Below are 18,324 nucleotides of genomic sequence, written 5' to 3' on the forward strand. Positions count from 1 at the left end.
TTGACAACCTCAGAGCAGACAAATCCTGGTGCACCCCCTGTGATCTTTGGCATCCGGTCCCCAGGTTAGGATTCACCTGTTTTAGGCCACAGTGTCCATAACTTTGGCTGGATTGAATAATTGGAAGGAGAAAGAATTCACCTTTGGTGCTTGACCCTCTAAAGATATATTACTATTAGTAGTTAGTTAGTATTTGATGATGATGATGATACTTTTATTGTTAGATCAAGTCAGATTTTTTTCTTGCATCACAGCAGCTCCATTTGCAACATCAACAAAGACTAAAAAACTGAGACAAGAAACAAGGATAAATACATTTAACACAATATCACAGAAGATAATATATTCAAGACCCTTCAACGTATATTTGATCTGGGATTCAGCTCCACATTTTAATTTTAGGATTGACTAGTGCACAAACGAGTGCTTCAGTTTAACCTTATTGTGTATCTCCATTTGTGAGTATATCATAGACGGCACACAACGCAAACATTTCATAGAACACAACATGAAGTTCTCTGCAGAACAGGAATCAGTATCACTTGAGAGAGTGTGTTGCTGCATAAAGTGGAATGTCGGCCTATTCACTAATACGACTTATGTAAATCTCTGACAAAACCAAATTGCATAACTTTCCCCCCCAAAAGCTTCTTTGTCTCCACTTCATTATTTTCCCAGTAAAGGTCATGTCTGCCTCAGGCCAGCAGTAATTTGATTAATCCGCCGAAAGGGTAGCCAGACGGTAAGAGCTGCTCTGCTTCTTTTCCATTCTATTCAAAATCGCAGATGTCATATTGGGATTTTATTTCATGACATTCATATCATTTAATTTGACTTAAAAGATTTATTTCATTTGTTCCAGTTCCTATAAACATATTGATGTTTTGGCATCATTTCAATATGGATTTGATCAAATATTAGTGTGCTGGAGCAGATTGACTTAAAACTGATCACCGAATTGTGTTTTTCGCAGTGCTGTGGATTCTGCAGGGAGGCTGAACAGCTTTAGAAGAGATGGAGACCCTCGTCTTTTTGTTTTCATTTTCTGCCCTCAGCGTTCTTTACGCCATGAACACCATCCCTGAGTTTCAAGAGTAAGTCATAACATTTAATGTGTTTTTATTGCTCAGTTTCTACATACAGTCTTGGTCACTAGTTCCCAACTAGGGGTCACAAAAGCTTCACAGAGGTCGGGAGGACTTCTTGATTTCAAGGGGTGTAAGACAACTTCTTAAAGGACCAGTGTGTAACATTTAGGGGGATCTACTGGCAGAAATGTAATATAATGTGGAAATAATGTGAATTATTCCTATAAAATTACAGCAACACATTTTATACAACCACAACACATACACTTAATAACTTAACATTTATTGATATGCAATCAAAACTGTTCCATTTATAGAATTACAAAAATATAAATTAGGGCTGTCTAAGTCACTAACTTCTTTAACTCATGAACACAATCAATCTTTAGGAGGTTGTAGCAGGCTCAGTTTTAAAGCTAGAGTGAAGATACCTAAGGAATCCATTGGTACCAATCATGTCATACTAGTGTATTGCCAAGGAGGCTAATGACAATATTTGTCATTGTTTTGTTTTGTTAATTCATTTCCAATAATAAATATATACATACATTTACATTAAGCAAGCATATTTGCCCACTCCCATGTTGATAAGAGTATTAAATACTTTACAAATCTCCCTTTTAGGTACATTTTCAACAGATAAAAAATGTGCGATTAATTTGCAATTAATCACGATTAACTGTGGAAAATTATGCGATTTATAGCGATTCAATATTTTAATCGATTGACAACTCTAATATAAATGTTTAATAGTGCAGGTGATCCTTCCTCTATCATGGGAGGACAGACCGTATACTTTACCACCACTAGAGCACACTGTAAGCTTACAACTCAAGGTTTGACTGTGACTAGCTCATAAATCCTGGACCATGTTGAGCACAACTAATTCCATGATTTTCAGAGCCAATTGCGTCTTTAGTTGTGTAAACTCTTTAAATGATTAAACTTGGCATTTCTTGGAGGGTCAAGAGAATGAATAGGGAGCAAAAAGAAAAGAATGTGAGCAGAATTTGTGGAGATAATCTGATGTGATGTTGGACATAATTACTTTTCTAAGTTGTAAGGGATCATTTTATTATTCAATGGTTATCTGTTTTGCCTATTTATTGGGATACTGCCTTTATAGTGTTGTCCTCAGTGAGTACTGCATCCCTATAGGCTAAATAAACAGAGCCAGTATAGCTCCACTCCTCCTTCACACTTTTTTACTGCAACATATTTCTCATTTCCGACAGACTTTTACACACCTCCTGTGTGAATATCTCTGCTGGCTCTTTTTCCAGCGTGTGGACGTTGACAATCAATACAGACTGCACAGAAGAGTTTGATAAATTGCACTTGACATACAATATGCCTCGTGCTCTTCCCCCCTGCAAACAAACAGTATCGTGTGCATAAATCTTCCTGTACGGTTGAATCGGAGAGGTAGCGAGGGAGCTTCCCTTTGCTCTCACAGCATTTGTTTTCCGTCTGTGAGCGCACATTGTGAGTTTTCCGAGGATGTAATGTTGTTTACCAGGAGATACCTTGAGCACATTAATCTTTTCCAGTGCGAGGCAGCGGCCCCTTTGACCAGTAAACATGGAGGGCAGAGCTGAACTAACATGGCCTTAGCTTGCTGCTTCCCACACCTCCGCCTATATGATTGATTAAACCTTTGTAAAGCTGTGCATTTAAGCCACTGGTGGTCAAACCACCACGGCAGTATGACGGGTGGAATATTGCAGATCTAGAGTTTAACAAAGGAAAGTATACAATATGGATTAATACCCAGCCCAGTCGCACAGCAGTTTGTGAAATAGTGACGAAATTTTATATATTGATTCCTGTACATAGAGACGATTTCACATTTTTTTCGTGATGGTCACGAAATCAATTTGTATGTACTTCACGTGATTGTGAACTGAGAGTATAAAGAGCGGCAAACGCCATGTAGGGAGGAGGTCACGGTGGATGGGTGGGAGAATTAAATTATAGCACTTCTGGTGTTATTTTAACCCAAACCGCAATCTTTTCCTAAAACTAAGTAGTTTTATTTTAAGTAGAGCAGCAATTGACACGTGCATCACATGTTGCTGGACATTCGTAGGAAAAAGCATGGAAAATACGTTGTTGAAAGTCACGAAAAAAAAGAAAATTTGTGTCTGTGTACACGAATCAAATAGATTACATTTTGTGACACACCGGACTTTCCATTAACTACAATGTAAACCCATCCGCGACAACAGTAAACACTCAGAGAAAGTGCTGTGGTGGCGTAGTTTAAAGAAGGAAAGAGACACAGAGTGGGCGAAAGGGGAGATGGATGGGTCCTACTAACACAAGGCTTTCATCCAGGCTGTTAGTGTCCCGTGCGTCACGCGTCACTTTCATTTTACAATCAGCTGAGCGTTCGTGCGTTCAGTCACATTTTCGCTGTACAAATGTAGTAATTTAAAGCTCAACCATGTCGTTTTTTCCTAAACCTAACTAAGTGGGTTTGTTAACTAATCCAAAACAAGTGTTTTTGTTTAATTTGCAACATTAAGGACGTGTTTACTGCGATCGAAAGGTGACGCTGACGGCCGTGACAAAGCGCAAGTATTAGGCCTGTCAATCAATAAAAATATTTAATCGTGATTAATCGCATGATTGTCCACAGTTAATCGCGATTAATCGCAAATTATCTTGAGGTCAGAGGTCAAGGGACCCCTTTGAAAATGGCCATGACAGTTTTTCACAAGATAAAAATCACAAGTTGCATTAATGCATTAAAGAAATTAGTGGCATTAAAACGAATTTGCGTTAACACGTTATTATCTCAGCAGGCACACGAACTACCCACCACACCACCAGCAGTCCCTCTGCTGCCTCTGGGTGCAGTGCATCTATCACACAAATCTCCCCCACTTCTGCATTATTTCTGCTAACTCTGGGTTGCTGTGTGATTATCATTCTCTCTGACTTCCCATTCATCATCATTTACTAATTTAGCACTGCGGAGAGGACCGGCACAACGTCCACGGGAGAAACTAATTAGTAAAGGGAACGAAGCAGAAAATCAGAGATTGGTGTCTCAAAGTGCAGAGTGTAAGCAGTGAGATTGTTATTCTTCTTATAGATAACAGTCTAATTCCTCTTCTTTCACAGGCCCTATGTGATCTTGGCGATCGGCGTTGCTGTGCTGGTGGTCGTGTTTCTGTTCTACTTCCTCATCACTCGTGGCAACCCGCCTAAAGACGCCTTATTCTTTGGTAATTAACACGACTGTGTGCAACTCACATGCAATATTATTTCCAAATAACTGAGTTTTACAAAGGGTGAATTGTATGTAACATGAATTGCATTCAATGTGATTTCATCATGATATGTCGAAAGCTGCTTAGACTGATCAGGCTCAGAGCTCAAAGCTTAGCCGCACTTTTGTGAGGCATGACTGACCCAAACCCCCCACAAGCTGAGGACCGTCACGGCACTTGTAAACACTTAAAGGGGACATCATGTGATCATTTTCAGGTTCATACTTGTATTTTGGGTTTCTACTGGGACATGTTCACATGCTTTAATGCTCAAAAAACACATTATTTTTCTCATATTGTCTGCCTGAATATACCTGTATTCACCCTCTGTCTGAAACGTCGTTCAAAAAAGGAAACCGGAAGACCGAGGACGGCGGATATACAAGCTGTTGTTATGATACGTACATGAAATAAAGCAGCGTTTGCCGGCCCAATTTCACCACACTCTCACTCATCACTTAGCTTCTTGCAGATGGACTTGCATTTCTATTTATACAGTGCCTTTTCTAGTCCTCCAACTACATGTCAGCATTCACCTATTCACACACACATTCATACACTAATGGCTTTTCTGCAGTGATTTGTGTTATAGAGTTCCTCGTTATGTGTATAGCTATCGGTCAAATATGTTCTCCATTTCCAGCCAAGGGGTTTCCCCCCCAAGCAAACACACCCCTGCCTGCAGCTGAAGCCAGGGGCTACGCTAGTGAGACAGAAACAAGATGGTGATATATGGGTAGTCGGTACCCATGAGCGATGCTGGTGTTGTAGAACCACAACAATGAGGACAAAAGCTGTGGCAGGCTCTACTCAATGATAGAGAGCCATAATCCCCCCTGCTATCTCACCTGTTAGATGCCAGAGATAAACCTGGTTGTCCTGAGGATTACAGAGACACTCGTATGTGTGTGTGTGTGTGTGTGCAAAGAGTGTGTGAAGGACAGATAGGAAGGATGTGATACAGCGGTTTAAGCCGTATCTGCAGAGAGATGCCCGTGTCACAACACACAGTTGTTCCCTTTATAATGACAATCTGGGAAAAAAGAAAAGTCTGTGGGTATAAAGTTAAATTTGTAGCTCTCAAAATGTCTTGCAGACAGCCCACAGGGAGTAGAACTATTGATAAAACAGTCTATTACAGCCATTGTTGCAGCGTAGTCAGGGGTTTTTAGTTTAGAGTATTAGTAGGACCCATATGCCACTCGTGTGTGTGTACAGCTCCACACTTTAAATTCGGTCTTGTAGACATGGCCTTTCAGCTCCGCTGGGCTCTTAACCTGAGGATAGAGGAAGGCTGTTCACGGACTCGATATAAATATGCAACCAGCCCACCTCACTGCTCAGGACTTAATTTTCTCCCCACGCTGTCCCATAAATCACTGACTAGCCAGTTGAAGGGAAATAGCTTGCACTCAAAAATAGTGAATTAAAAAGCTGGTAAAAAGACTGGGAGTAAAAGACAGAAGTTTAGGAGACATGAGGTTTTCTGCCAATTCAGGCTTGAATTCTTTGCTAAAACACTAGGGATGCAAAACCGAACCGTAAAAACACGAACCATCCAATGACGTAAAAAAAACCCAAAACAAAACGTGGGCTTGTTGAACCGTTGCACCACTATTAAATACAGGCCTGCTAATGATTTGATGATGTACCAGAGACATAGAAGAGGCAGTTATATGAACATAGGCCTACTTAAATAGCCTGCCTTATTTCAGGTATAAAATCAATGTTATGGCTTCATAGAATATAGAAATATCATTTATTACTATCAATCAATCTCTATATATTTTGGTATCTGTTAATTTCATTAACTAAAACTATGACAAAATATGTTCAACAACGACCTTTTTTTCCATGACTAAGACGATGACGAGACGGCACCGACGTCATTGAACACTAACAGTGACGATATCAAACATGCAATATCGTTGACGAAAAAAGACAAGACTAAAATGTAGTTTAAAAACATAAAAAGTCTGTCTCGGTCCTTCTTGTCTCACGCCTCAATCCTAACAATTGTACTACTATAATGCATAAATTTGGCAGTTTGTGGGTCGGATTCGGGTCGGGTGGTTGAGAAACGCATATCTTTACATGTTGGGTGGGCAGATTGGACCGCGCATCATTAATGAACGCTGTCAGGAGGACTCAAACTAACTGCAAAGCTGCTTCTAAATCATTTAACCTGCGTTTTTCATCAGATAATAAGATTAAATTGTATGTGAAATAAGTTTAACTAAAAATACAGAAATGTTCAATATAATCTGATGACTAAACATGACTAAGATTAAATAATAAAAAAATCTAATGACTTTTTGGTGACTAAAACTGAACTAAAACGTTTTGAGTTGTCGTCGACTAAAACTAGATGGATAACGCTGAAAGATAAAAATGACTTAAATGTAACTAAAACTAATAAGTATTTTCACTTTAAGACTAAGACTATGTTCACACACATTGGAAATTATTATGTTTTTCTTCTCTGTGTAATACGAACTGAAACCGAAACTGTGACCCAAAAACCTCAATATAATACGAACTGTGGGTGTGTTGAACTGTTACACCACATACTCTGTATGTATTTGTTATTTTCAGAGTCAAAGCAGATTGAGTAATTAAACAAAACTTTCAAAATCACAGTGGCTTCTGAATGACGTTTGTTCAAAGCTGAAAAAGCTGCTTAATATGTCAAGGTTTCCTGGGTCCTGCAAATTTTCCTTTTTGGTCTGAAGCTCATATTGTACAGTGGCACTTGAAACTAAATTAATTTTAAAAAGAGGCATTTTTTTCATGTCCAGTATCAGGTAGATGTTTTTAATTTCCCTGTATTGTTACTTGCTTTTGCAGTTTTTGCTGAATTTTCCTTTACTTGTGTCATTGACCTGACGAGTGCCTTGGAATATGACGGCATTATCTCCGGCTTCATGGAGTTCTACCAAAAAACGGTAGGTTTCCTATCCTCATATCTAAAATGCTAATGTTAATAATACAACAAGTAAAACGACAGCTCCATTTTAACCCACTGTCTGTCTGTGTTTTAGGGAGAGCCCTATCTGGGAACAGCCTATGCCATCATGATGTGTTACTGGGATGGAATAGCGCACTTTATCATGTACCTGGTGATGATCAGCAGGATAACAGACAGGTAGGTGATGGTCAAGTCAGTTCAAATCACGTCAAGCTCATTCATCTTGCTCTCTATCACAAAATGCCTGCATCAAATGACAGAGATTTATTAGTGCCCTATATCTAACGGAGCAAACAACTACTTGTGGAAGCTGCATGTCTGAATGTAGCAGGAATACAGAACATTTCAGCACCAAGATAAAAATTCCGACCTGTTATTTTCATATATTTGATTTTCTTAAAGAAATAGAGATTCACAAGTTGCATTTATCACATAAAATTCCTGATAAAACTGTGATTGTGAACCATGAAAATGGCGAATGCTGTTAGTTGTTGTGGTGACAACACACATCAGTGGGGCCGTGAATTGCCGAATTGTGCCGATTCAACGTCTGTTAAGGCCAATTCATAATTTCTTTCTTACTTACTTGTAAAAGGGACATTCTACATGGCCTACCTGCACACACACACGCACACTAGACGCCGACGCTGTTGTTTTACACGTCACGCCGGCATGAGTGAGTCCGCGACTTGCCGCAAGTCGGTTTACAGGGAAGTTAGCCCGCTACAACGGTTGCAATGGCAACGTTTTTTTTCTAAGAGTGTATGTTATCTCAACTGACCTTATCAAACTTTGTGTACCTCCTATATCGCTATCTCTTCATTAGTATAATCACCCTTGTTTTTTGGTTTCCCTTCCAGGAAAGCCTACCGTACCCTGGGCTTGTTCTGGGCTGGCTCTTTGTGTGCCAACATGAGTGTGTTCATCGCCGGTATCGTGGCAGGTGAGCCTCATCTCCTATTCCCTCCTCTACCAGTCCTGTGATGACAAGCGTTAATCAAGTGAACATCTGCACTGCCGTGTACCATCAGTGTCACAGTTCAGCCTGCCAACAGCATACACACCCGCTCCATGCATCGCCTGCCATCACGAACCCACAGAACAAAGCAGGAAACAGACTTAAAGCATCTGTTGTTGGCATTTCAAACTGCATACACGAGTGTCACAAGATCAAACTCGTCTACAGGCAATGTGTTGTTCTCTGTTGTGTTATCATAGACATCCTGCACCGTATGCCTGACGTACCCTGTAGACGTTTTATTTGGAAGCTTAATTACAGATTTACATTGACATGTTTACAGCGTGTCTTTCTACGGGTTGAGCAAAAACTGATAAAAGTTATTTTTCTTTGTGGCAGGTAAATACGGGTCAGAGATCCGTCCAGCTTTCTGGCTCAACTTTCTTTTCCTTTTGATGCCTGTATGGGGCGCTGTCACACTATTCACGAGGCCCAAGGACAGACCACTAATCGGTGGATACAATGTAAGTCTAACGCATGAATGGTTAGACCTTGGAATAAACGTGGGGAGGTTTAGAGCAGTAGTGTTTGCTGTATGTATTTAATCAATAACAGTACAGTCCAGCTGAATATGATCCAGGCCATGAAAGATGACAAAGGGCAGCCAATTTAGTCATTTATATTTATTAGTAGTGGTAAGTTCCAGTGGTGTAGTAGTCAGTGTGATATTAGCATATTGTGGTGTACTCACCTGAATCTGCAACATCATCGGAGTTTGTGAAGCTACAATGTTTTACCGAATTTCAATATGTTCACCATCGGTCGAATACCGAGGCTTCGTCATATGTCAATATTTTTATAGATTGTTTGCTGTTCCCCAAAGTGGCAAAAAAATTAGTTCATGTAGGTTTATGAAAACCTGTAGAGACATACAATCATTCTGCTCTGAAACACTGACCTTGACTAACCAGCTCTATACATTATTGTGGCTTCTCCCGACAGGCCCAGCACGCTCAGAGCATGAAGCTGATCTGGCGTCCCCTGGATCTCATCTTGGTGCTGATCCTGTTAGCTGCCATGGCCTTCACCACCCTCAGAGGCTTGGTGAGTGTACATCACATCTATATGGACAGATATAGGGGAAGGCTGTAATGGTAGTTTTAAAAGAAATCATGTTTAATGTAGCCTGCAATCTTGCTCATACAGAGTGGTTGTTCTAGGGATGTTGAGGACCTTGCTTTGTATTGCTTTAACAAGCAATACGTTCAACTAATGAGCTATATAGGAGCGCTATGTATTTATTCTCCAATCTGGTTTTAATGAGCAATGGTATATGAATTGTCTATTCAACATAATTACTATAGTACGGATATTATTAAATGAAAAGGAATAGTTTGACGTTTTGGGAAACTTTTTTCGCAACCTTGCCAAGAGTTGGATGAGAGGATTAATGTGCCTGTATAGTAAATGAAGCTACCTCCAGCCTTAGCTCAGACTGGAAACAGGGAGAAACAGCTAGCGGGGCTCTGTTCAAACATACAAATCTGCCTTCCAACACCTCTAAAGCTCACCAATTAAACATGTTGTATCTGGTTTCTTTAATACGTACTGTATAAAAGCCAAAGTGTGAAAAAGACATGTTGTAGTTTAATTAGTGAGTTTTAGAAGAGGCGGTAAGCGGATTTTGTTTGTTTGTTGTCTACCTCTGGGTGTGAAAAGTGAAGCCAAAGAAGTGCCTTGAACTTGCATTCTTTCTAATAGCCAGCAGGGGGCAACTGAAAACTGCAGTCCATAAACCAATGGGTGACATCATGGTGACTACGTCCACTTCTTATATACAGTCTATGCTTTGGACAGAGTTAGACTAGCTGTTTACCTCTGTGTCTTTAAGCTGCTGGCTTCACATTTACTGTACAGATATGAAAGTTCAATCTTTTCATCCAACTCTCAGCAAGAAAGCAGATAAGCATGTTTCCCAAAATGTCAAACTGTTGGTGCCTTCAAATGAAACTCATGAGCTCATATTTACAACATGGGAAGTCGTGTACACAATACGCTTGGCGTTCAAGTCGTGAGAACACCGCTGCTAAGCAACGTCAATATTAACGTAACTGTCGCCATCTAGAAACTGCAGAGGATAACAGTTTAGCAAGCTAACAAGCGGTTAACATAATGCAGTAAATGCAAAGGCATAATGACAGAGGAAAAAGATGAGGCCGTTGGGAATATCAACATTTTCCTCAGACCTATTATAAAATTACGAAGAAAAACAATATACGACTAAAATTACAATATATTAACTTATTTTGCACTGAAAAATTTACTTCCATGGCCTCCGCCATTTCTGACAACATCAACAAACACATCACAACTCGTAAACTCTGAGCTTTCACAAACTTTCCACTTCCGAGGTCTTGAATACCACAAAAGGGGGGCGTTCATATGGACTCTTCTTGTGAACACGGTAAACACGACCCCATTTGAAGGTACCATATTCCTTTGACCATGTTCAGTGTGTTTAAATACCAACACTGATACTGAAAATCTTTGTGACTACGTGGACATTTCTTACTCAGACAAGATGTTCAAATCTATGGTACTTTGCAGTTGTAGTTTGTGGTTTTGTCAGACTGAACTGCATTATATTATGAGGTGTTCCTGTTATTTTGTCCACCCCCTCTAGGTGGCTCTGGACTCTCCACTAGAGGCCTGCTCCGTCTACCTGAGGCACTATGAGCCCTACCTGAAGGATCCTGTGGGCTACCCCAGAGTGATGGTGAGTACTTTATGCCTGTGTGTCAGCAGCACCTGAATGCTCCTCTCCAACCCGTTTTAAATAACCAGCCACATAATGGACCTCTGCTTTCATGGATATCACTCTGGAGCGTGCTGGAGGCTTGCCCTTATCTCCTCCACTCTTTGAGCTCGCGGCTGATTACAGAGCCATTTTTCATCATTACAGCAACAATGAGCGAGGGTTGAGAGGCCGGCGCATCTTTGTCTCGCTCTTTCATTTGCGTAAGATGGATAACAGATTATTACCGTGACTGGCGGTGGGTCTGCTTCTCTTTTATTTTCCCTCTCCTCCTGACCCTACACGACTGCGGGTTTTGTTGTGTTTTGTTCGGCGTACACAGCTTTGTCAATAGGTTATCCAAAGACCTTGTCGGGGCTGCAGTCCAGTCACAATTGCAAGTCATTGATCAGACAGACGAACCGCATGCTGAGAACTTGATAAGCTAATCCCTCTCCCAAAGCCCCCCATCAGCATCTCACTGGGTGGGAGGAGGGAGTGTGTGTGTGCAGCATGTGAAAGTATGTCTCGGGTAGCGGCCTTTGAAAATCTGTGTTTGTGTGTGTGTAGCATTGGCTCATGGGCGCTTGTGTGTATGTGCGGGGGCGAGGAAATGAAATGAAGTTTGGTTTGTTGCACAGGGTTGCACTGTTTCTGCACTGACCGACCTCTTTATTCATTTATGTTGATGAACGATATGTGACAGATTACCGTGGCAGCACTAAAAAGACATTTGAACAAAAGACTGAAGGGCATATATGATTGGCTTTCAGGCCTTGGGCTGAATTCATTAGAATTCATCTAGACCTCAGACCGAGAATGAAAAGAAACTGTTCAGTGGTATAATTTGAGGGGTTTTTTTTAAGTGCGAAACTGGCTTTCATGCGCCAAATATTTTAAGTTGAAGGTCAGGACAGCCTGTGTAATGACCGTTGTGTGGGAACAGTAATTTGTGCTGAGGGTGCAAATTTGTGTTTGAAAGACTCAAGAGCTGAGATGTGGCGAAATACTCCAGCACTGCACTTACGATCAATTTAGAACAACTGAGACTTTAGTTGAGTGTTTCCATTTTATGAGAGCTCATTTTACTTCTTTACATTTCACATTACATTTATCTTATGGCAGTTACGAGTCACACTACAGAATAAAATGTTAAGGCCCAGACACACCAGTTGCGTCGCCTCACGTCGCCTTTGTCTTGTTAAGTTGCACTCTAAATGCTACACACTGGTCCTTTAAGAACAATTTAGAATAACTGAGACTTTGAGTGTTTCCATTTTATGAGAGCTCATTTTACTTCTTTACATTTCACATTACATTTATCTTATGACTGCAGTTTCTTGTCGGCGCACTGCAGAATAAAATGTTACATTCAACATGAGATTACATTAAGGTGATAAAATGTTAGTTGGACATAGCCGGACTGAGGAACACCTGGACCATATACAGCATCAAAGTACTATACAAATTCTCATAAAATTTTAACAATTTAATGATGGAGGAAAAAGCTGACTACATTTACTTTTGATACTTACCTACATTTTACTGCTGTTACATGTTTGCTTTTAAGTATTTTTCCACACTTGTAGTGTAACTTTTATTCTGAGGATGAGCAACTCTTTTCTGTGTTCAGTAAGAGTAGCTGGGGTGCAGTGTAGGCCAGAGGAGAAGGAGGATGTACTGCATTAATTGTCTGCTGGATTGTCGGTCAAGGCCCAACAAATGGTAAATGGACTTGTATTTATATAGCGCCTTTCTAGTTTTCCGACCACTCAATGCGCTTTACTTGGCAGCACTCACCCATTCACACATACATTCATACACTGATGGCAGAGGCTGCCATGCAAGGTGCCAACCTGCCCATCAGGATCTAATCTAAATGCTTATTCACACACCGATGGCACAGCCTTCGGGGTTAAGTATCTTGCTCAAGGACACTTCGACATGTGGACTGGAGGACCGCCAACCTTCCGATTGGTGGGTGACCCACTCTACCTCTGGGCCAGAGCCACCCCAATAACCACAACAACAACAACATAGACTGACAGTAATGGAGGGGAAAGTCTTTCTGAACTATGGGAGGCACTTTTCAGTGGTTCCAGAATCTCTATTGGCTGGAATATATACACCAACAATTGTATGTAACTGTAGACTGTATTTAAGAAGTGGACGTAGTCCCCGTGACGTCACCCATTGGTTTGTGGAGTGCTGTTTTGAAGCCTCGAGTTTGTCATTTTTGCCATCGCCATCTTGTTTTTTTGCAACCAGAAGTGACATGAGAGGGTGGAGCTAAGTTAAACCGAACGCTGAATAGGACATTTTTAGGTGACACATGTGTTTCAACTTTCATGAACTGGAAAACACACTGTGAAAGAGTTAAAGTTCTAAGAAGAAAACACGGACAACACAGAGTTTTTCACTTTTGCAAGAAATAATCAACTTTTGTTTTTACAGATGCTGCACTTGTTCTTCTACGGACTACCTCTGTTGGGTGCATTCGTTTACGGCCTCCTCAAGCCCGGGTGCGCATGGATGTCAGACTGGACTGTGTTCTTAGCTGGAGCCATGATCCAGGTAACACCACAAAGACAAACAGTCAATATGTGAAACTGGTGCTGAATACATAGTTTAGGATCGCACAGGGATTGCATACCGAAGTGGGTTGCGCTGACAGTTTGTTAAGTCATTGGGATAATTACTGCCTCTGATTGATGAAAGTCAAATTAAAGTAAAGTTTACGTTCAGCACAAAAAGGTCTGACACGTGTCACTGCAATTAAACTCCTTGTAGTGAGCTCTCATTCTGCTAATAACCTCCTGGACCACATTTATCCGTTGAAGCATATTTTCTCTAATAAACAAGCTGCTCGTGCTCTCTCCCATACTAACCCGACAGAAAGATTGGAGCCATGAACCATGAGGAAGCACTTGATTAAAGCCCTGTTTTACTGTTTATAAGAGGTTGCAGATAATGTGTTTTCGAAACAGCCTACTTCTTAAGTCTGTGCATCTCCTGTGCAGCGGCTTATCTTTCCTTTTAGGATCCTTTTCTGTATATTTTAACAGTGGACTAATGAATGTGGAAGAGAGACTCGAGGTAACTCATTACCTCCAAGTTCTTCCGCTGGAGGGTTTGTGGAAAGAAACATTGAGGCTTCAAATGAGGGTGAATATACAACCCGGTCTCACTCCCAGCTCATCAAATACCGCCGACTGGCCATCTGGGCAGCGCCGATTGGGCAGCACCGATTGGGCAGCACCGATTGGGCAGCGCCTTTGGCATCGGAAACTGAAGCATGGAGGCACCCTTTGGTGACAGCATGTGACAAACCAGGCGTTTAATTAACTCCAATGTAAATCCACCCGCAGCGTTATTTGACGGTCAGAGCAAGCGACGTAGTATTAATAGCGTGAGCGTCTACTAAGGGCGTGCGAGAGTGGTGGTGGATGGGTCAAACAAACAAGACTTTCAACCAGGAGACTGGTGTTCGTATCCCGTCTGAGACTGAAAGTAATGTTGACTTATTTTGTCACGTCAGTGGTTAGTCACATAACTCGTCGGTATCGTCAGTCCCGTGAGTTGTTTGTCACGCGAGTCGTTAGTCAGTGAAGTTAACGTCAACCACGACCGTTTCCTTACTCTAACTAAGAGATTGTGTTGCCTAAACCTAACTTCCTATGATAACGGAAGTTTATTTTGAAAGGACACTATGCATGTTATGAGCATATATCGACACGCCGTCCCTGGTTCGTCCAAAAGTAACGCAAGAGGAGTACCACATGCGTCAGTCTCCGATGCCAAGGGGCACTGACCAAGCGGCCGTATTTGACATGTTGGGAGTGAGAATGTGTTGGAATAGGCCTATAGAACAAAGAAGTGGAAGTATCAGGTACAATATGCAGTATTAGTATATGACAATGTAGTCTAACGTCTGTCTTGCTGTCTGTGTCTTCTTCCAGTGCCAGTGGACCCACATCGGGGCGTCCCTCCACCCTCGTACCACGGCTCCGTTTCGTATCCCAAATGAAGTTTTCTGGTCTGTGCTGGCGGCTAACTTGCTCTACGCAGTTACTCCAATCCTGGTGGCCTTGCGGGTTCACAGTAATCCCTATTTCTTCCTGAAGATCGCCCCCTTTCCTGGGCAGACAGGTTTGCCAAACAGCGAGGAGAAAGATACCAAGTACAAAGACAAATAGTCATTCTTCATCTTCTCTGACCTTTGGAGTTAAATACTTATCTGATGATTCATGAAGAGCTGTTTTATTTCAAAATGCCAAAATACAATATTATTTTGCTCAACATCTTTGGATTTAATGGTTATTTAAATGTTTGCCTACAACACTTTGATTCCTTATGTCATGCATTAACACTGAAACAGCTGATTGGTCAGTGTAGTTGGTTTGTATAGCAATGTTTGTAGCAATGGCGATTTCGGCCAGTCTGTCAGTCTGTTGGTAATGTGGCCCAGACTGAAACTATTTTATGGATTGCCATACAATTTTGTACAGACATTCATGGTCCCCAGAGGACGAATCCTACTTATGTTGGTGATCCTCTGACTTTTCCTCTAGCGCCACCATCAGGTCCAAAATTGAATTCATCCAATAATAATTTGTCCTTTGGTTTATGATACTTGGCAAATGTTAGCATGCTAACAAGCTAAATTTAAATGGTGAACATGGTAAACATTATAAAATCAGCATGTAAGCACTGTCATTGTGAGCATTTTAGCATGCTGACGTCATTATTTAGCTTAGAGACACTAACTTGGATGTAGACTCTTAGTCTTATTTCTTGTTCCTTTCAGCCAATCAGTTAGAAAAAGGAGATGAATGAGCATTATATAACATCAGTTATTGGACCCCTCCACAACCTTGTGCCTCAAGGACTCTAGCATATTGCATGTTGATGGTTGAGACGGCGTGTGGATGGGAGCTTTAAAAAGTGGGCAGATTGCACCATAAGAAAAACATCATCAAGACAATTAGAAAACAGTACAAATGTCTTATTATGATGTACACAAATCAACAAAAGTGCACACAGAGCAGAATACTAATAATAAAAGAAATATAAAAGCCAATAGCAGGAATTGTGTTTCCAAGGTTAGTGCTGAATATTCTGTATATTATATAATATATATACAACCACTTTGCTCTGTGTGCAAATCTGAGGCTTCAGTTTTCTCACTATTTGCAAGTTAACGTTGATTCATAATAAATATTTAAAATATCTAACCTGACATTGGAACCATTTCAATTTACAATTTATTATTTAGACTTGTACTCAGAGACAATGTGCACATATGCCAAGTTTCCCCCCTTACACTTGTTCCTACACCTCTGTTTTGCTCCACAAAAACACAAAATAAATGCACATGGTTGAGTTTGGAGTATGCTGGGTAGCAGTGGCTGGCTATACTGTATGGCATACAGCCATGAAGGTAACAGAATAAATCCCACAGCCATATATATGACTGAACCAGAGGAGCTTTAACAACATGAACAGTCTCAAGGGGAGCTAATGAAAACACTGCAAAGCATCCTCTGTGCATTCAACCCAACAGGAAAGCATGTGGCAATTTTCTGTGCTGAAGTTCGTGAGCATGAATGAAATGGGATGTGACTCTTTACTTTAATGCATCAACACAAACCAGTGAATGACATAACAAGGCCTCTATTTATTCAGTGTGTGTGGTTGCAACCCGTTCTCACTCCCAACACATCAAGCAGGCCTACCGCAGCTTGATCAGTGCCTCTCAGCGTCTGATGACTATGCACAGATGCACCCTTTAGAGTCTGCACGAGACGCACCAGGCTTTCAACTAACTCCAATGTAAACCCATCCGCATCATTATTAGACGGTCGGAGCACCGGGGGAAGGTTGTGCGTTTTCCTACAAATGTCCAACAACATAAGTAATAAGTGCAACTGTGCAAGCTCCAATGTCTTGACTTTGGACTGCTGTTGACCCATTTTAAAACGCTAGTTGTCAGTACTACATATTGTTCCTTTAACTAATTCAAGGTCAATGCTTAACCTTCATCATCTCGCAAGAGTTTGGTTAAGGAATTGGTCACCTTCTAGCCATGACCTAAAAATGACTATGCTAGAGGTACTACTTAAGTATGGAAGTTATGTGACAAATATGTCAACATTGACTTCCGGTTTCACAAGGGACACAAACAGCGGCCTCCTGGGTGAAAGTCTGGTGCTTTTGGATTCACTGACCTCCTTACGCAGACTTTGTCGCTCTTTAAACTACGTCACATGTTCTGGTTCATGATTACATACGAATTTATTACATGGGTTATATACAAATTAGAATGCATTACTTTTCGTAGGTATAGCTACGAGAACAGGAAGATATCTTGCAGTATGTTATATAACTGTAATATTTGAATATGTCCAGGTAGCCCACACACGTGTGAAACTGACATTGTGAAGGTTTGAGTACGGAGGAGGGGGACTTGATAAATCCACAATATGCTTGCCATTTCTTACTGGAGCTACCACAGATCATTACTCATTGCTGAGTGGCAAGGATGTGCCAACATGCGCTGCAGAAGGTAATGTATACTTCAACAGCAGCTCTTGTCACTCACTCACTCTGGCGAACACGCGCCGCTGCTGTCGGCTGCCAGCCTATCTCAGTTTTAAAAAAGACAGCTTCTCTTTCTGGGTTTAAGCAGGAAAACAAGACGAGTCCCTGCCATTCTGCATTCTGTCTGATCCTGTGTGCCCAAATTGCGAGTGTTTCATCCCTTCTCCACTTTACATTCCTTGATCCTGTTTGTTTCTTTTTCTGCAGAGTGATGCTGCATGCCGTGCTCGCTCTGTGTGGGCGGCCCGGTAAATAGTCTGCCGCCGCTCTCATCATTGTCTTTTACAAAGACATCAAATGAATGACTTAGGCTTTTGTTTGTTTGCACAAACTGAAATGACCACCAGGCAGTGTGTAAGAGGTTTCTTTCGCTTTTAATTAGAATAAAGACGGCCGCGACTATTGTCAGTACTGAGAGGACTATTCTCAGTATGAAAGGCAAAGTAAAAAAGAAGATTATCAGCACACAATGTAACGTGTCGACAAATACTGAATCTATCTGCCAAGCCTTTTCAATAATATGCTGCTTTGGATGCATTTAAATGAACACAGAGTGTTTTCTTGACAGAGATAAAGGGGGTTATTTACGTGGTTAGATAAAGCATTTTAAAACAGCATTGTAGCCCTTGTCTCCATCC

General features: G+C 41.1%; 1 protein-coding gene across 1 annotated transcript; it reads left to right on the forward strand.

The window, feature by feature from the left end:
* Window positions 1–670: 670 nt before the first annotated feature.
* tm6sf2 (transmembrane 6 superfamily member 2) lies at window positions 671–15,406 on the forward strand. The gene is made up of 11 exons (XM_037770443.1): window positions 671–742; window positions 974–1,094; window positions 4,218–4,321; window positions 7,214–7,311; window positions 7,408–7,511; window positions 8,195–8,277; window positions 8,692–8,816; window positions 9,295–9,396; window positions 10,976–11,068; window positions 13,541–13,660; window positions 15,046–15,406. The coding sequence occupies exons 2-11, from the start codon at window positions 1,015–1,017 to the stop codon at window positions 15,280–15,282; spliced, it is 1,146 nt and encodes a 381-aa protein (XP_037626371.1). The 5' UTR covers window positions 671–742; window positions 974–1,014; the 3' UTR covers window positions 15,283–15,406.
* Window positions 15,407–18,324: the final 2,918 nt, after the last annotated feature.

The sequence above is a fragment of the Sebastes umbrosus genome, chromosome 5 (genome assembly GCF_015220745.1).
Source record: "Sebastes umbrosus isolate fSebUmb1 chromosome 5, fSebUmb1.pri, whole genome shotgun sequence".
NCBI classification, from domain to species: domain Eukaryota; kingdom Metazoa; phylum Chordata; class Actinopteri; order Perciformes; family Sebastidae; genus Sebastes; species Sebastes umbrosus.